We start from the raw sequence: 16216 nt of genomic DNA on the forward strand, positions 1-16216 counted from the left end.
CTCCACAGTGAACATGTCTTCTCTGTACCAGTCCTGTATGGGCTGGGATCAGATTCTGTATCTATCAGTTCTCTCAGAGATGTTGTTTCCTTGGAGACATCATGTACTGAGGCAGGCCCAGGGATGGAACGAGCAGGCATGGAGCCATTGGCATGGCTGATGGCACTCTCTTCTCAGATCATCTTTGGTGGCTGGAGACACCATGTAGAGTCTCTGCAACATGGGACCTGTGCAGCTTTGGACAGCTCGGGTGCCATTTTCCCATGGACCGACCTAGGGACCCCTCTCTGTCCAGGTGCAGTGCTGACCCCTGCTTAGCCTGGCATTTGTTAATTTACAGTACTTGAGAAAGGTGCAGGGAAAAGTTGGTTAGTAAACTAAGCATACAATTAGATTGGGATGGTGGCTGTGTTTTCAAAGTGGACTCCACGGAGCTGTGGGACATGGTGCAGTTGTCTTAGGGTCTGTGAAGCCGAGTGCCCTGCGGTCATTGTCTTCTTGAATGTTCTAGCATGAAGCAACTGTGGATCTAGCTGCCTGCTCTGAAAACTGGCATCGGAGATGCTCAGAAGTGGTCATTAGAGGCATGGTTCTCATTTGATTTTAGTTAACACTGCAAATGGTTTGTTTGGCAACTATTACTTTAAAAGACATTTATTTAGAATTTCTCAGTGTGTGTGGTTCTGGGCAAATGTCAACAGCTACGATCGACCTGCACAAAGGTTTTTTGTTTGTTTGTTTGTTTTGTATTTTGATATAGCTTTGATTATTTCCGGATGTTAAGGGGTCCTGAAATGGAGCTGTTTGAGACCTACCGTGCTTGGAAAAGTTTTTAAAGTTATTTCTTATTCTTTGAAAGTTTTATTTATACAATGGATATTGATCAAACCCGTCCACCACTACCTCCCTAGAACCCCAACCCGTTTCCATCCCTATTTCATGGCTCTCTTCTTTTCACTGCTATTAATCTTTCCCCATCTAATAAGTGACGCCCATATGAGCATCTGTGTGGAGCCATCAGCTGCAGCATGAGCGAGCTATCCGTAGCCATGTTCCCAGAGAAGAGTGACCATCCCCCTCTACAGCTGTTAACTACCAATATCTCCTCCCATAGAGGTGCAGCCTCTGGGGCCTCTGACCCACTCAAGCTGGGGTTGTGACCATCTTGCTCTTACAACCATAGGTGCTGTTCATCGATCTAGCTGTGGCATAACTGTTGTGTACGAGTCAGCATCTCACAGCTCTCCTCCCTCTTCTGTGGCTCTTGCATTCTTTCTGCCCCTCTTCTGTGAGGTCCCTGGGCCTTGGGTGGTGGAGGATAGAGATGGCCTCCTCACAGATGAGCACTCAGTGTTACTTGCACTCATCTCTTTGACCAGCTATGAATCTCTGCATTAGCCCACTATAAAGGGAAGCATCTTTGACCAAAGTTGAGAGAAGCCCAAATCTATGATATAAATACATAGATACTTAGAATACAGTAGAGTTTGGTAGTATGGCCATTTAGGAAAACAACAGTTAAGTTCCCTCTTGAGCCTGTGGTTTCCCCAAGTCATGGGCTTTTGACAGGTATAGAGTTCCAGGCATGAATTCCTTGCTGTGGAGCAGGCCTCCTATTCAGTCAGAAAGTGGTTGGTTAGCTGTATAACCATTGTGCCGCTATTGCACTAGTGGGCACAGCTTGCAAGCAGGTCAGTATTGTCGCCTGTATATCCGGCACTGGGTAAGACCATTGATGTTTCCCTCCCCCAGCAGCCTGCGTAACTCCTTCTGGCACTGTGTAAACCAGCCATCGGGGAGCATTTCCTGGGCAAGGTTGACGTCTATGCCCTGCATCCAAAGTGAGTGATCAGCAGTAGGGTCTTACTATCTAGTTATTATGGGCAGTCAAGAGCAATTCTTGTGGGATGTATTATTTTGGGTGTCCCTGAGGCTTCTCTGACCCGTAACTCATAGAGTGGTATTCAGTGCTCAGCACCGGGGTTTTCATTTAATAACTCATGTCTTCCAGAAGCTTCGTGTCCACCTATGCAGGGTACTCCTGCTCAAATCCTTTAATATATATTATATGATCTAAGTTAGTTTAGAAACTATTGGATTTCATACGGTTTCTTCACATAGTCTCAGTTTTTCTAAGCTACTCCCTACTCTATCCTTTCCCCTTATCTCCACTTAAACCTTTAATCTGGAGTATTTTCCCCTTCTACTTGAATTACCTTTTAAAATTTTATTTTGTATGTGTATGGGAAGAGTGCTATGATGTGTGTGTGTGTGTGTGTGTGTGTGCGCGTGTGTGTGTGTGTGTACACGTGTGTGTGTCCATTTTGCAGGAGTCCGTTCTCTTCTTTCACCCTGTGGGTCCCACTGTGCATCTGTCAGTGTGCTGGACTAGTGTATGACTGATGGTTCTGATCCTTACTGAAATCCGTGCAGCCTTCCTGGGAGGGAGGTTCTCGTAGCTTCCCAAGGCGCTGTCCAGGCTACCTTCATGGATGTTCATGGGGACACTGTGAATGAGTCCCCTTCAGAGGTGCTATGACAACATTAACAGTCTTTCTTTCCCCCTGAGACAGGGTTTCTCTGTGTAACCTTGGCTGTCCTGAACTCGCTTTGTAGGCCAGGCTGGCCTTGAACTCAAAGAGATCGACCTGCCTCTGCCTCCCGAGTACCGGGATTACAGGCATGCGCCACCGCACTGGGCTAGCATGAACAGTCTTAACCTTCACAGTCAAACTGCAAAATTCTTTCAAAGCTAAGATTTTGAGCATCATGTGACACACTCAGAAACTTTAGAAATTTTGAAGCTTTTACATTGGGTGTGCTCAGCCAGCAAAGTCTATGACAGTATTTCTAAGTCTGACGATAAAGAGAAAAGATCTGAAGTGGCTCTGGGAGACTTGACTTAGCATGCACTCTTCACACCTTAATATAAATGAAGAAAGTGTGCTCTGGGGCGGGAAGGTCAGAGCTTCAGGAGCGTTTTTTAATGGGTATAGCTCAGACCTCCTTCTAGACTGTGTGGCTTACAGGAGGGCTGGACCATTGCTGAGGTGAGGCAAACTCTAAGTGGATGAGGGTACATTCCTAACAGACGGCCTAAGTCCCAGACCTTGAAGGTGGGAAGGTGGGAAAGATGCACAGTTCCAGTAGAAAGTGGTGAGGGTTTTGGGGGGCCATGAGGGGAAGTGCCCTTGTGAGACAGGCCCTGACCAATGGAGGCCATATGCAAACATGCTCACCGGCAGCAACTCTGTCAACAATCCTGTACTGTGCTTTCTTCCCCAAAGGAAAACCACTGCCGCCGCATCAAGATCCTTGGAGACTGCTACTACTGTGTGTCGGGCCTCACCCAGCCCAAGACCGACCATGCCCACTGCTGTGTGGAGATGGGACTTGACATGATCGATACCATCACGTAAGTGTTGCACCGTTACGAGGTCTGTCTATGGCTGCAGAGGCTGAGGCAGCAGTAGGAGGGGGCTGGCTCGCAGGGATCCCCATACACAGGGAGGTGACGTATTGGTGATGGCGCCTCATAGTTCACGATGCGTTTCTTTGTCTGCAGAAATCCTTTGCATTTCTAGTGGGCCTGGACTATGGAAAAAGAAGGACTCTTTGTAACAGAGCTTGGTGAGGCACTAGAGGAAGGCTGAGGGCACAAGGCCATTTAAAAGCCCACGAGTGTTCTTCCAAGCGACTGATCACTTCCGGTGCTCTGTAAGGAGAGAGGGCTGATGGGCTCTCCTGTGAGACCCAGCCTGTCTTTTCTTGGTCAGCCTTGGGCTGTCCTTGTTAGAGATGGAGACAGATTTCAGGTGTGGGACTGGAGGCTGACTGATGGATGGGCGAAGGTAGATTCAAATCCGGACACCTCAGCCCAGAGTGGCAGCTCGCTTCCATGCGATGCATTTCCAGGGATTGGTGTGAGGTCATGCTGAGGGTGGAGAGGGCTGGCAGGAAGGCCGTGTGAGGAAGGCGTGGTAAAGTGGCCACCGGATGCAAGAATGCAACAGACCATCCGTCCACACAGCTAGAGCTTTGGACTAGGCATAAGGAACGAGCCAGCACTTTGGGTGCCCTGAACACCAACGTCAGCTCTCCAGGGAATAGCTCTCCAGGGTTGCTCCTGCCAAAAGCCCCTGGGAGCTGATCTAGGCTCTAGTCTATGGCCTAGAGTGAAAACGTTCCCTGGTGGGTGCCTACACTGAATCCCCAGACTCCACTGCTATGGGCAGAAGCAACTTGGGAGAAGTGTTCTGCTGGGTAGAGATAAGGAAGGAAGAGTGGGGAAGGTTCCTGGCAATGGCTATCTTCTGTTCCCTGGAAGGATGTTATGTTGTGTGTCACATGTCACATCGAATCACCGTTATAGGGCGGGAGCCATGGCTCAGTGAGTAAGAAAACTGACTTTTCCCAGAGGACCTGGGTTTGATTCCTGGCACCCAGATAGATGGTACCTCACAAATGGTTAGAAACTCCAGTTCTAGGGCCTCTGACACTGATTCTCCTCTGACTTCCACAGGCACTGCATGTATGTGGCCCACAGACGTAACATGCAGGCAAAACACCCGTACATATATAATAAAAATAAATTAAAAATGTATAGACTCACTATATGTCATACGTCACAGGTGGCAGCACACAGTTCATCCGTCATGCCATCTGTCCTGCAGTGTAATCACCGCCCCTCATCTGTATCTTGTATCACATGCTATACCATCTAACTATGTTTTACGTCATACACGTGTCCTATTTAATCATGTGTGTATCAGCATAATGCACCATATATTATATCAGGTATCGCATATGCCACATAATATAATATTCAATGACACTATATTGTTACCGACCCCAGGTATGCTAATTTTCTGTTCAACAGGAGCCCAATGAATCTAGGGCAGGTTGTTGGGGCTAGAGCAATATGTAGTGTCTAAAGCCAGCAAAAACAAGAAGAGGGCAGACTTGCATCCTGGAAGACCATATTTATCTAATCTTTAGGCAACCCTTTCTTTTCAGGCAAGGGTTTAAATTAGGGAACAATTGATGAATTAAAGCATACTATCCATCTGTGTTTGAAATTATTATAATGGGACCTATTGTTTTTTACATTTATATACACTAATAGCAAAAGCGAAAAAAAGGAGAAGCAATTGGTGGCTGCTGAGCTGTGGAGTTGACAGGCAGTCACATGGGTCACTCCACCTCGTGCCACTAGTTCAGACCTTGTGATTGATGCGGCTGTGTCACTGGGGGTGTCTCTGTGAATGTTGAAGGCTGGCTCAGTGTGGCAGTGAGCCCGTGCTACCCTCCGAAGCACAGCATGGCCACGGTACACGGCTCCGCGTAACACTTCACATCATACGTCATGTATGTACAGGTCACAAATTCTCCCGGGTCCTGTTTTGTGTGATTTGATTGAGGTAAGGCGGACTGTGTAGGTGGAAGCTCTGAGGCAGAGGGCATGCTACACAGATCCAGGGGAAGTTAGGTGGGTGCTCCTGCTGTCTGGGCTGGGCAGGCAGCTCACAGTGGCTCTGTGTCCCTCAGGCGGGAAGGCACCTTCCTGCTCCTTCTCCCGGGCAGCTTTACTTTTCACTTGGTTGTTGGCGTATATTTTTAAAATCTATTTTAATGGGGTTGTTATTATCTCTACCTCCCTTCTAACCCTTAGTCACTCTAATACCTCCTCCCGCCCCCTCTCCCCCCACCCCCCCCCGCCCGCCCGCCCCACTCCACCCCGACACTAGGTAAGAGAAAAAGGTTAGAGAGGAAAGGAGTGGAGCATGTCTCTTTACTACTTCCTGCTGGTTAGGAATGTAGTAGTTTCTTGGTGCAAGTCCAATCTTTGTTTCAGGACGTCTCCAACTTCTTCTCCTCAAACTGCATCAACAGCAACCAGGAGCCGCGGCCTCCTCCTTCTTTCCCGGAGCCCCGAGTCCCCCTCCTGGCTCTGATATTTATACCCTCTCAGAGTCCTCAGAATGAAATTATCTGCAGCTGTCAAAAGATCACGTCCCCTTCCGGGCACAAGCCAATCATGATCAACAGCCCTATACACCTGGGATCAAAACAAAGACATGTTTATATAACGTAACTGAGTTTTTAAAAGAAACCAAAAGCTCCACTATATGTGGTTTCTCAGGAGTCTTAGTTCTCACACTGGGCCCAGGCCTTTCCTTTCCTACTAATCTCTCTTGTGAGACTGACGTGTGCCTAGGTTCTAGGGCATTTCTGTGGCTTCTCCCTTTCTGGGTGCTACCCAGGAAATGCCACATCTGCCTCCTGAGGCCGAGCCTGCATCTTGTCACCCTGACCAACTTGCTCTGTCTCACGGTCTCCACACTGTTTCTCCAGCACTTCAGGTGCGACTCTTAGATTCTGCATCTCTGGCCATGTCGTGAGAGACTGGTGAGGCCCGGGGCTACGCAGCCTTGTCCTAGCCTTCCTGGACTGCTCTCCACTTCGTATTAAATTCCTATAGCCTTGAGATCATAGAGTCCTAGAGTCTGTATGTGGCCTGAATTTCTGGCCTGGCCTGCAAGGAACAGGCAGCCCAGTTCATCCGGAGACTCCTGACAGCCTTTCTTCCTGTGGGAATTGCACAGAGCCAGGGATGGCCCATGTGTACTCCGCATTGGCTGGCCTCTGGATTCCCCAGGAAGGCTCCATATGGCAACTGGCACCTTCCTTGTTGCCTACACAAACCCACGTGTCCCCGTTTGATGAGGGGTGCATAGGAATACACTAGACAGACCTGTTTATTGAGAAGGTTGGTATGTCCAGGCAAAGCAGGTTATTCATGTGGTTTTGTTCCTTGACCTTGGAGTGGAACATCTGGGAATGTTGGAAACACTGCGAGCGATACTTGGAGAGGAACTCGGAAAGCACTGGAGGTCGCGCATGTGCAGAGTGCCATGCTGGGCCTTGCGCTGCTCTGTGCACCCGTGTGGGGCAGTGCCTATGTCCCTAGCTGCATCTTCTGTCTGGAGCCGTCCGGACCAGGAATGCCACCCAGTATATAGAGAAAACCCGAGGGCTTCAACGGTTTGGACTCTGTTAATTCTGAAATGACCTCATTTTTCCCCCAAAAAGATTCCCTGAGTGATAGACAGGGTGTCCCAGTGACCAGCAAATAGCTGAGCCTGTGGGCCAGAAATGCCCATTTTCAGGGGCCACAGGCTTTCTGTAGGTTTGAGAATTCCGACGAGACAGAGAACCTCTTGCGACACAAAGACCAGCACGGCTATTGGAAGGTTTTGAAATTATTTCCCGGAACTTTTTGCTGCACATCTCTTAGAAAATGAAGGGTGGTTGGGAGGCCACTCTCTCCACACTCTGCTGGGTTGGGGCTCCATGAACAGCTGCTAAGCCTGGCTGAGCCTTTGCTGGCAGCATCTGCATGTGGACTGTTTAAAGCATGGTGATCCTTTTCGACACTTGTACGTGTAGGATGGACTAGCGTGGGAACGGAGCACAGACTGGAAAAGAAAAGGCCAGGAGTCACTGTGAGAGTCAAGGCAGGCAACATTCCAGGTGCAGATGCAGAGAGAACACAGTCAGACTGGCTTTGATTTCGCCTGAGTCAGGTCATTTTCCTCCTCAACAGCTGTTTAACAATCTGGTTAGCTTACTTCCTAGACTGTTCATCCCTATGGGGGAAGATAGACACAGACATTTATTTACTTTGTTTTTCTTTTTTTAACCATTAAGCCCGGGCCACCTTTGTCTGTTCCCTTTTCCTTGATTGGTTCAGAGGTTCAGGGCATTGTTAGTCCAAGGCCTGTGATCAGAGACAGCTCTGCAAGGCAAGGCACCCTAAATTGTAGAGCATTTGTGTTTCCCCCACCTTTACTTCTCTGCAATGCAATACCTGAGAAGAAAGGATTTTCGGACCATCTCCTCAGCTATTGTGATAGGGCAGGCAGGGCAGGCTCTTTCTGCATCCTAAGGGTAGGGCCACCCCAGGCCTTATATTGATGGGCCTCTCAAGGACTTCTATGCTGCTCAGGCCTTGGAATAACTCCTCCTGACCTCTGCCCCCCACCCCATGTTCATGAGGGCATGTTTCTGGGGCAGAGGTCACTGGAACTTTTATCCAGGCTGTGAAAAATAGGTGAGGCCTTTCCCTAACCCCCACGCCCCCCTCCATGTGACCTCTACCTCCTCCCTTTTCTGCTTATGCCCCTCCCCCTTCATTTTTCTGAGTGATCCCAGGACCTCTGGTTGCAGAGGGTGCAGTGGAACTAGCATCTTGGTCCCCAGCCTGGGTGAGCTTCATTTGCCTTGAATGCTTCATCCTTTGCTTGTGAATGGAGAAACGATGGCTGTGAGGAAGGCCCGAGAGTCTCCCTGATGCCAGAGCTGAGTGGGAGGATTTCAGCAGCCTCTGCAGGGAGTGATTCACCGGCTCCCAGACAGAAGGAGCCATCCCCCCAAAGAGGGAGGCCCTCTGCTGCAGGATTTCCCCAGGATTCCCTCTGCTGCGCTGCCCGTGGTCCTGTACAAGCCTGTCCACGTCACCGGGAAGCCCCTGCTGGCACAGTGAGATAGGAACAGTGACCTCATTATTCTTCTGTGTGCCCGCCAAGAGCACAAAATACCTTTTTTTTTTTTTCCTAAATAGATTTTTATCTAGCGATGGCCTCGCTCTTGAGCTGTGAGTCTTTCAACGGCTGTGCTGAATGAAGGGAGCAGGAAATGCCCACAGGTTCCCCCCAGTAGCCTACCTCGGAGCTGGTGAGGGCAGCCTGTGCCATTGGCAAGTCATTGGTGGATGCCCACGGCCCCTAGGCTGAAGTGCTTATACCCAGGTGTCCTTTTCTTAAGTTAGCTGCTTCCTTTTGGTGGCCACAGCACACACCGCAGTTTCTCAGCACAGGCTAGCCCTGAGGAGTACTTTATCTAATTACTGGGTTCTGAATTTTAGAGTCAGCCCCGTGGATATGTTCAAGGAGTTGTCTCTCGGGGTGGAGGATGTTGTGTGTCTTCCTGAACCTGCACTCACCACGAAGAATCTGTCATAACGTTTAGAAGACCTGGGAATTCCAAGCCTGTATATTATAGCCGACGAACACATTTTTATAGATGGAGAAGCCAAGGCCTTGGAGGGGAAGCTAGGACCCCATGTGTCTGGGGCACACATTTGAACACATTGAGTTGAAAGGGTTTGCTTCTATCAAGCAAGGATGGAGGTCGGGGGCTGCCTCAGGCTTGTCGCTGCTTCTGGAAAATTCTGCCTACATGACAGCAAATCCCCCCTTTAGAGTGCCCGTTTGTCCCTTTTCATTTCTTTTCTGGTGTGTGTGTGTGTGTGTGTGTGTGTGTGTGTGTGTGTGTGTGTGTGTGTGTGTGTGCGCGTGCGTGCGTGCGTGCGTGCGTGCTCACAGGCCAGGGTCAGGGCTGCATTGTTTCTTCCTAGAAGATACTTGCAATAAATAAGTAGCTCTGAGATCATAAATAAGAGAGAAATGCAGGATGGGTAAAGCAGAAGGAGTGTGGATATCCTGGTGTCCTGGAGACGAAGTGAAAGGTTTTGTGCAGTTTGGGAAGCACGTGACTGGATTTAAAGGAGCCAAGAGGAGCCACAGACGAACAGCTGGATGGGCCGTCTCTTTAGAACATTCTCTCTGGGGTGCTATGGATTTGATGGTGCTAGCCTTGTCATACCTGAGGCAGAGGCTGCTAGGAAAGACTGAATGCTGGCAGAAGGTGTTGGGTGCCAGGCATGTGGGGCCTTGTGGGGTTTGGTGGATCCGAAATGGCTGGTTTGGAAGGCGTAAGGGAGCTTGCGGACAATGGTGGACAGGGCAAGTGCATGTCCCAGCAGTCCCGAGGCTGTCCTTGCCTTTTCATGGCTTCAGAAACGGAAGTGTCGCTGACTGTGCTCCAGAGCACAAAGGGCAGGTGTCTTTGCTGAACGTTTGCTCATGTGGGTTTTGAAATTCAAATTTTAATCTTTGGGGGTTTTGGCTTCCGTGTCTCTTACTGGAGATTGGCAGGCAACTGGGAGTAAAGTTAGAATTCTAAAAGTTGCTTCAAAATGTATAAAGCAAGATGGCTCTTAAAGACAGTAACAGTCTGATTTCTACGTGCACTTCTGACGTCACCCGCTCTAGGAAGTCAGGACCCTGTTCTTAAGCTGCACCTGGCTCTGGCATCTTGCCTACACAAGCACAGAGGCAGGGGCTATCCTATGTGGAAGACAGCTCGGGGGAGCACCTTCTGGGGCCCAAGGGGAGTGTGGATATGCTGTGTGGGTGTTCCAGGTGGGAACACGGTGGGCAGTTTGTAAACAGATGTCAGGGTGAAGGTAAGGCACACCCACGGCGGGGTCAGTACATACGTGCAGTTTTATTACTGAGAATGTGGCCTATGGAGTTTTTTAAGGTGATACCAAAGGGCAGAGTGTGGAGCAGGCTGAGGCGCGATGAAGGCTACACTGTTCGCCATATGGTTACACGCCTTCAGTGACAAGGGAGTGGCAGTACTTCCCAGAGTCCTCCATGGGGCGTTCTTGGTGTTCTTTATTAGTGGAATGGAACACCCTGGCAGGAGGTGGTTTACATTTCCTGTATTGATGGACACCAAGATATCTCCGAAGAAATCCCAGAGATGGCCAGAGCCTGGCTCACATGCCACGATGCTGAGTCTCAGTGACCAGTGGTAGTGTAGCTTCAGTTGCTTAGATTGTCTGGGTTCCGAGTCCTTAGTTCTCTCTGCACCTGATCTACCTTTGTCTACTTCCTCAGGACTGTTTCCTGGGAGAGAAGACCTACAATGAGGTTCTGGGCTCATTTTCCTTTGGGGGTGACTTCCCTGGGTAGGGAGGAGCGAGAGGCCTCAGAGTTGGTTGCATGTTGATGTGACTGACTTTTACCTCACAGGTGGGCAGAGATGTGCCACTGTCCTCTCAGCAGACGTCCACGTAGCTGTCCCATTACAACCATGCAGCCTATGCCCCTGTGCCCGTGGCCTCATGGTGCAGCCCACCGCAGCCCGTTGAGAGAGCTGCCAGGCAGCCTTCAGCTCCACGCCCTATGCCTGTGTTACAGATCTGTGGCTGAGGCTACTGAAGTGGACCTGAACATGCGTGTGGGGCTGCACACTGGCAGGGTCCTCTGTGGTGTCCTGGGCCTACGCAAGTGGCAGTACGACGTATGGTCCAATGACGTGACCCTGGCCAACGTCATGGAGGCTGCTGGCTTACCTGGGTAAGTTGGAGTTTGGGTGGAAGGTGACCGAGTGACTGCTAGAGTCCTCCTCTCAGCCCTCGGTCCCAAGGGTACTTGGGTAGGTTCTGCTTTGATCCTCCGTGGGACCCAGCTGAGGTCCAGTGCACATCTGCAGAAAACCAGTGTGGGTCAGACCATATGTGTGTGGTGACTTGGGCTAACCTCATGTCTTATTATCATTGCTTCTGTGTTGTAGTTTCTCAAAACTGCTCGTGGAAAACCCCATGGCTTCAGAGCCTCCCCTAGTGGCTGTCATCTTTCTTCCTCTTCCTCCATTCCCTACCCACCTGCCTCATCTCTCAGTCAGCTGCAGAGTTTGAACATGAGCTCAAAGCTTTCTCCTACAGGAAACTTAGAAGTGCAGGGAAGAGCTGGCCTGGCAGAGGAAATGCTGTGAGTCAGAGAAGCGGAGGCAGGTGGAGGTTCCCGTCTCATCCCCACAGCTCTCTGCCCTTTGCCCACCAGCATCCTTGACCTCCAGCTTCTCATTGGACCGGCTGTGCGCATTCTCCGCCCCCCCTCCATCCTCCCCCCCCCCCCGCAACTTTTCACTCTAACGGTTTTGTTTTCTTCCTCTCTATTAAAATCTTCTGATTGTTTCTTTCTGTCCTTTGATTTTCTTCCTGATCCTTCATCCTTCCTTATCCTGCCTTCCTGGGTGAGTACCCCATCACCTGGCTCGCCCGGGACTTCCTATTCTCTCTTCCCAGGTTTACCTGTGCATCAGAGCATGAGTGTGTATGCCTCAGAAAATCTTGCCCTGAGCAGAGAACCCTCTGTTGTGACCCCCAGTGGGTGCCTTATCCAGGACCCTGTGTAGCCACACTTGTGAGTTCACGCTCACCTTTGAATTCTTCTCTCGCAGGAAGGTTCACATCACAAAGACGACCCTCGCGTGCTTGAACGGGGACTACGAGGTAGAGCCAGGTCATGGCCACGAGAGGAACACCTTCCTGAGAACTCACAACATCGAGACCTTCTTTATCGTGCCGTCCCATCGGAGAAAGGTGGGCAGCCATAGAGAGACTGTAGTTCTCACACGCAACTCAGTCACTGCTCCTCTGGGTGTGGCCCAGAGAGTCTGTGCGCAAGGCTTTGCTTTGTATAGATAGGACGGGACCTGTAAGAGAGAAGGCTGGGTAGGAGCCTGGAGTTAGGATCTGGGGGTGACTGGGCCACTCTGGGTCCTTCGTCCTTTCTGAGGTCCTTTACTCACTACTTTATATAGAGGCTATGAGCTTCCTGCAAGGGGTTGGGGTGCAGACCTTTGTGAACTTACAGATGCTGTGCAGCAGGGAGCGCTGACAGTCCTATGTGGGACGCTTCAGGTCGCCCTCCCAGGAGAAAGATGAGAAGGTTAGGATTGAGGGTGGTAGATGCTTCCAGGGCTCAGGTGACAGTTCCCGCTGATTGGATGGTGTGGACTGAAATGAGGGTGCTGACTCAGTTGAGGGGTGAGCTTAAGTGACTGTGCTTGTTCAGATGACAGAGCTGGCTCAGTGAGGGTGGTAGGTTGGCAAGGGATCTGGCTCAGGTATATTCTCAGGTGAGGATCTGGGCTCAGGTGAGGGCGTGAACTCAGGTGAGGATTTGAGCACAGATGAGGGTGTGGGCTCAGGTGAGGTGTGAGCTACGGTGAGGGTGTGAATTGAGGTGAGGGTGTGAGCTGAGGTGAGGGTATGAATTGAGGTGAAATGTGAACTGAGGTGAGGGTGTGAGCTGAGGTGAGGATGTAAGCTGAGGATGAGGATCTGGACTCAGGTGAGGTGTGAGCTCAGGTGAGGATCTGGGCTCAGGTCAGGTGTGAGCTGAGGTGAGGATCTGGGCTCAGGTGAGGATGTAAGCTGAGGGTGAAGATCTGGGCTCAGGTCAGGTGTGAGCTCAGGTGAGGATCTGGGCTCAGGTCAGGTGTGAGCTGAGGTGAGGATCTGGGCTCAGGTGAGGATGTAAGCTGAGGTGAGGTGTGAATTGAGGTGAGGGTGTGTGTCTTGATGAGCGTGCTGGTTCAGGTGAAGGTGTTAGTTCAAATGGGGTGCAAGCCCCGTTTAGCTTGCAGGCTCAGTATGAAAGTAGGACATGTGTTTATGGTTTTTGTTTGTTTGTTTTGTGGTGTGTGCTGTGTGCATGGGAATGGAGGTAGAGGTCAATTGGTTGTCTTCCTGGATCACTCTTCACCTTATTTTTCAGTTGGATATAGAGTTTTAATATTTAGTATTCGTAGGTGCAGATAATGTGCTCAGATTAAATCCACCCCTTATTTCATCCCCCTCAATTCTTTCCCTATCTCCTCCTTTTCTCTCTTATCCTGTTCAAGGCAGAGCCCTCCCCCCCTTACTTAGTTCTAAATAACTGCTTCTCTGGAGCCCTTTGTTTGCCTTAGCATACGTGAGGGGTTAGAGTTTGGAGGAACCAGCACCTCACTAGGACACAATGCTGGGGTATCAGGAAGAGCCTCCAGGCTTGAAGTGGCCTCGCTGGAACATCCAGTAGCTACGTGTGTCCAGCTGCCTGGGCCAGCATCTCCCTGAGGCTTGGGGCTGCGGTGGTCAGTGGTCAGCCTGAGAGACTTTCACCAGTGTTGGGCAGCACTCCTCTTGGTCTAACTGGCATGGAGGGGCAGTGAGGACAAGAGGTCTATAGGGACAGGGCTAGTTGTGGGCCAGCTCCCTCCAGAAGGGGCAGAGGCAGCTCTGCAGCAGCCCCTTGGAATGCATGTGCAAAGATGAGGGAATCTGAAGGGCCAGCCATTGAGAAGAGGCCCAAAGATAGTTGGGAGGCCCAGAGCACTGAGAAGGAAAGAGTCTAGGTACCTCAAGTGGATGCTGCCCCCAGGCTGGGTCACATAGCCACAACTTCGTGATCCTGTGGTTTTAGAGTGTGAGTGTGAGTGTGTGTGTGTGTGTGTGTGTGTGTGTGTGTGTGTGTGTGTGTGTGTGTTCACACATGCGTGAGTCGGGAGATGGGCATTGTTAAAAGAGCACAGTTCTATTTGGAGGACTTTGGTTGTGAGAACAGAGAAAGAGACTGGCAAAGACAATGTGGGTAGTGGGCTGTGATGAAATTAAGGGCAAGCCTGCAGAGGCCAGTGGAAGTGGCTGTGACAAGTGATCAGGTGTTGAGGTGGGGGCTGCTGAAGATGAGGCTGAGGGCACATCACCATGCATCCTGGAGAAGCCCTGGCATCAGAGGTGCTGTGGGAGAGGCGGTTTTGGGCTCACTTTAGGGTGATGGATGCCTATGCAAGAGTGAGTGAGTCCTGACCCCTGGGGCCTTCCTTTCCACATTGGCTCATTTGGTCTTCAGAAAGTCATGAGGGGAGCAGATTGTGTGTTCCCCATAGTGCAGATCAGGGCCTATGACAGTCTCTAAGGCATAGGTCCCTCAGTTTTAGCAGAGGCTTGCCCCTATCTCCTACTGTTCTGCCCCGTGGCTTCTGCTGTCTGTAGAACAAAGCTGGGAGTGGGACAAGGAAGCTTTGAAGTTTACTCTGAGCCCTGATGGTTACTTTCCTGGTTTAGAGTCTTTACTGCATCTTGTTCATTCCTGGATGCCCGGCGTCCTAATTTCAGTGCCCTAGAGTTCCTGTCACTAAGTTGGCTGGATTTCCAGCTTGAGAGTCAAGGTCTCTGTCACTGATCATATTTTCTCCTACTCTTGTGTTTGGATAGATATTTCCAGGCTTGATTCTGTCGGATATAAAGCCAGCCAAGAGGATGAAGTTCAAGACCGTTTGCTACCTGCTGGTGCAGCTCATGCACTGCCGGAAGATGTTCAAAGCCGAGATCCCCTTCTCCAACGTGATGACCTGTGAGGACGATGACAAGGTGGGAATGGCTGAGGGTCTCAGGGCACTGCCGCCTCTCCTCCGTTGTGCCTCTTGGCTAGAGCACCCCTCACCACCGATACTGCAGGAGCCTTTCTATTACCTTGTGTTTTGTATCTATACAAGTCTGAGCTCACGGTCCGCACTTCCTTTGTTTTTCCTGGAAGGACTTTTATTTGGATGTTGAAGTTTCCTTGTTCCCATTTCCTTACTTCTGTTTTCTGCAAAGTTTTTTTTTTTTTTTTTCAATGTTACCATCCTACATTTCTGTTGAGCTGTTCAAAATTCTAACAAGTCCCAGGTACCTGTCGTTTTATGCACGCTTTCCTTATGGCGTCGTATTCCCATGTCAGAAATCACAGGCTGGCCTGACAGCTTGCTGTGTAGTTGAAGATGACCTTGGATTTCAGATTCTCCTGCTCTACCTCCCAAACACTGGGGTTACAGATGTGGGCCATCACATCTGGCTTTATCTCATGCAGGGGATCCGACCCAGGGCTTCCTAAGTATGCCAGGCACACACTATATAGCCCGAGCGTTCACCGCTCACCGAGATTGTTTTTTAACTTTACAGTACTCGTGGGTGGGTGTGCACACACTTGCCTGTGTCCAGCAGGATGCATGTGGACTCAGAGGACAACTTGTAGGAGTTGGCTTTCTACTTCCCCCGTATGGGTTCTGGGGCCCAAACTCAGTCATCAAACCTGGTGGCAGATGCCTTTTGCTGCTGAGCCATTCCTCTGGCCCAAGATTTTTTTTTTTATCATTTTATTTTATTTTTTAATGTGCATGCTGTGTGCATGCAAGTGTGGATGTGCACATGTGGGTGGGTTGGGGTGATGGAGGCTGAAGGTTTATGTCAGTTATCATCTTCAATTGATCTTCACTTTATTCTCTGAGGCAGGGTCTCCCAGTGGAACCCAGGGCTCACACAGACTGCTGACTAACAAGTCAGCTGACTCAAAGTATCCCCGTCTCTGCTTTGCCCAGCCCTGCCTAGCTGCCACACCCACCTGGCTTTGACTTGGGTTTGGGAGCTTTGCTGATTGCCTGGCAGGTGCTTTAGCCACCTTCTCCTTAGCCCTCTCAGGTTTTTCAAAAAATAGTTTCTTACCCCAGGAATATCTGTTTCCTCTGAGCAGCTTGCTTCTGTTTTTCCTGT

The 16216-nt window shown here is 50.2% G+C and overlaps 1 protein-coding gene across 1 annotated transcript in view; it reads left to right on the forward strand.

The window, feature by feature from the left end:
• The window catches only part of Adcy1 (adenylate cyclase 1), a 110162-nt gene that overhangs the window by 59959 nt on the left and 33987 nt on the right, over positions 1-16216 (forward strand). The window contains exons 5-8 of the mRNA XM_051164937.1: positions 3288-3415; positions 11052-11210; positions 12097-12238; positions 14900-15055. Of these exons, the coding sequence (XP_051020894.1) occupies positions 3288-3415; positions 11052-11210; positions 12097-12238; positions 14900-15055 (585 nt within the window). The remainder of the gene's footprint in view (positions 1-3287; positions 3416-11051; positions 11211-12096; positions 12239-14899; positions 15056-16216) is intronic.

This window comes from Acomys russatus, chromosome 22 (genome assembly GCF_903995435.1).
Source record: "Acomys russatus chromosome 22, mAcoRus1.1, whole genome shotgun sequence".
NCBI classification, from domain to species: Eukaryota; Metazoa; Chordata; class Mammalia; order Rodentia; family Muridae; genus Acomys; species Acomys russatus.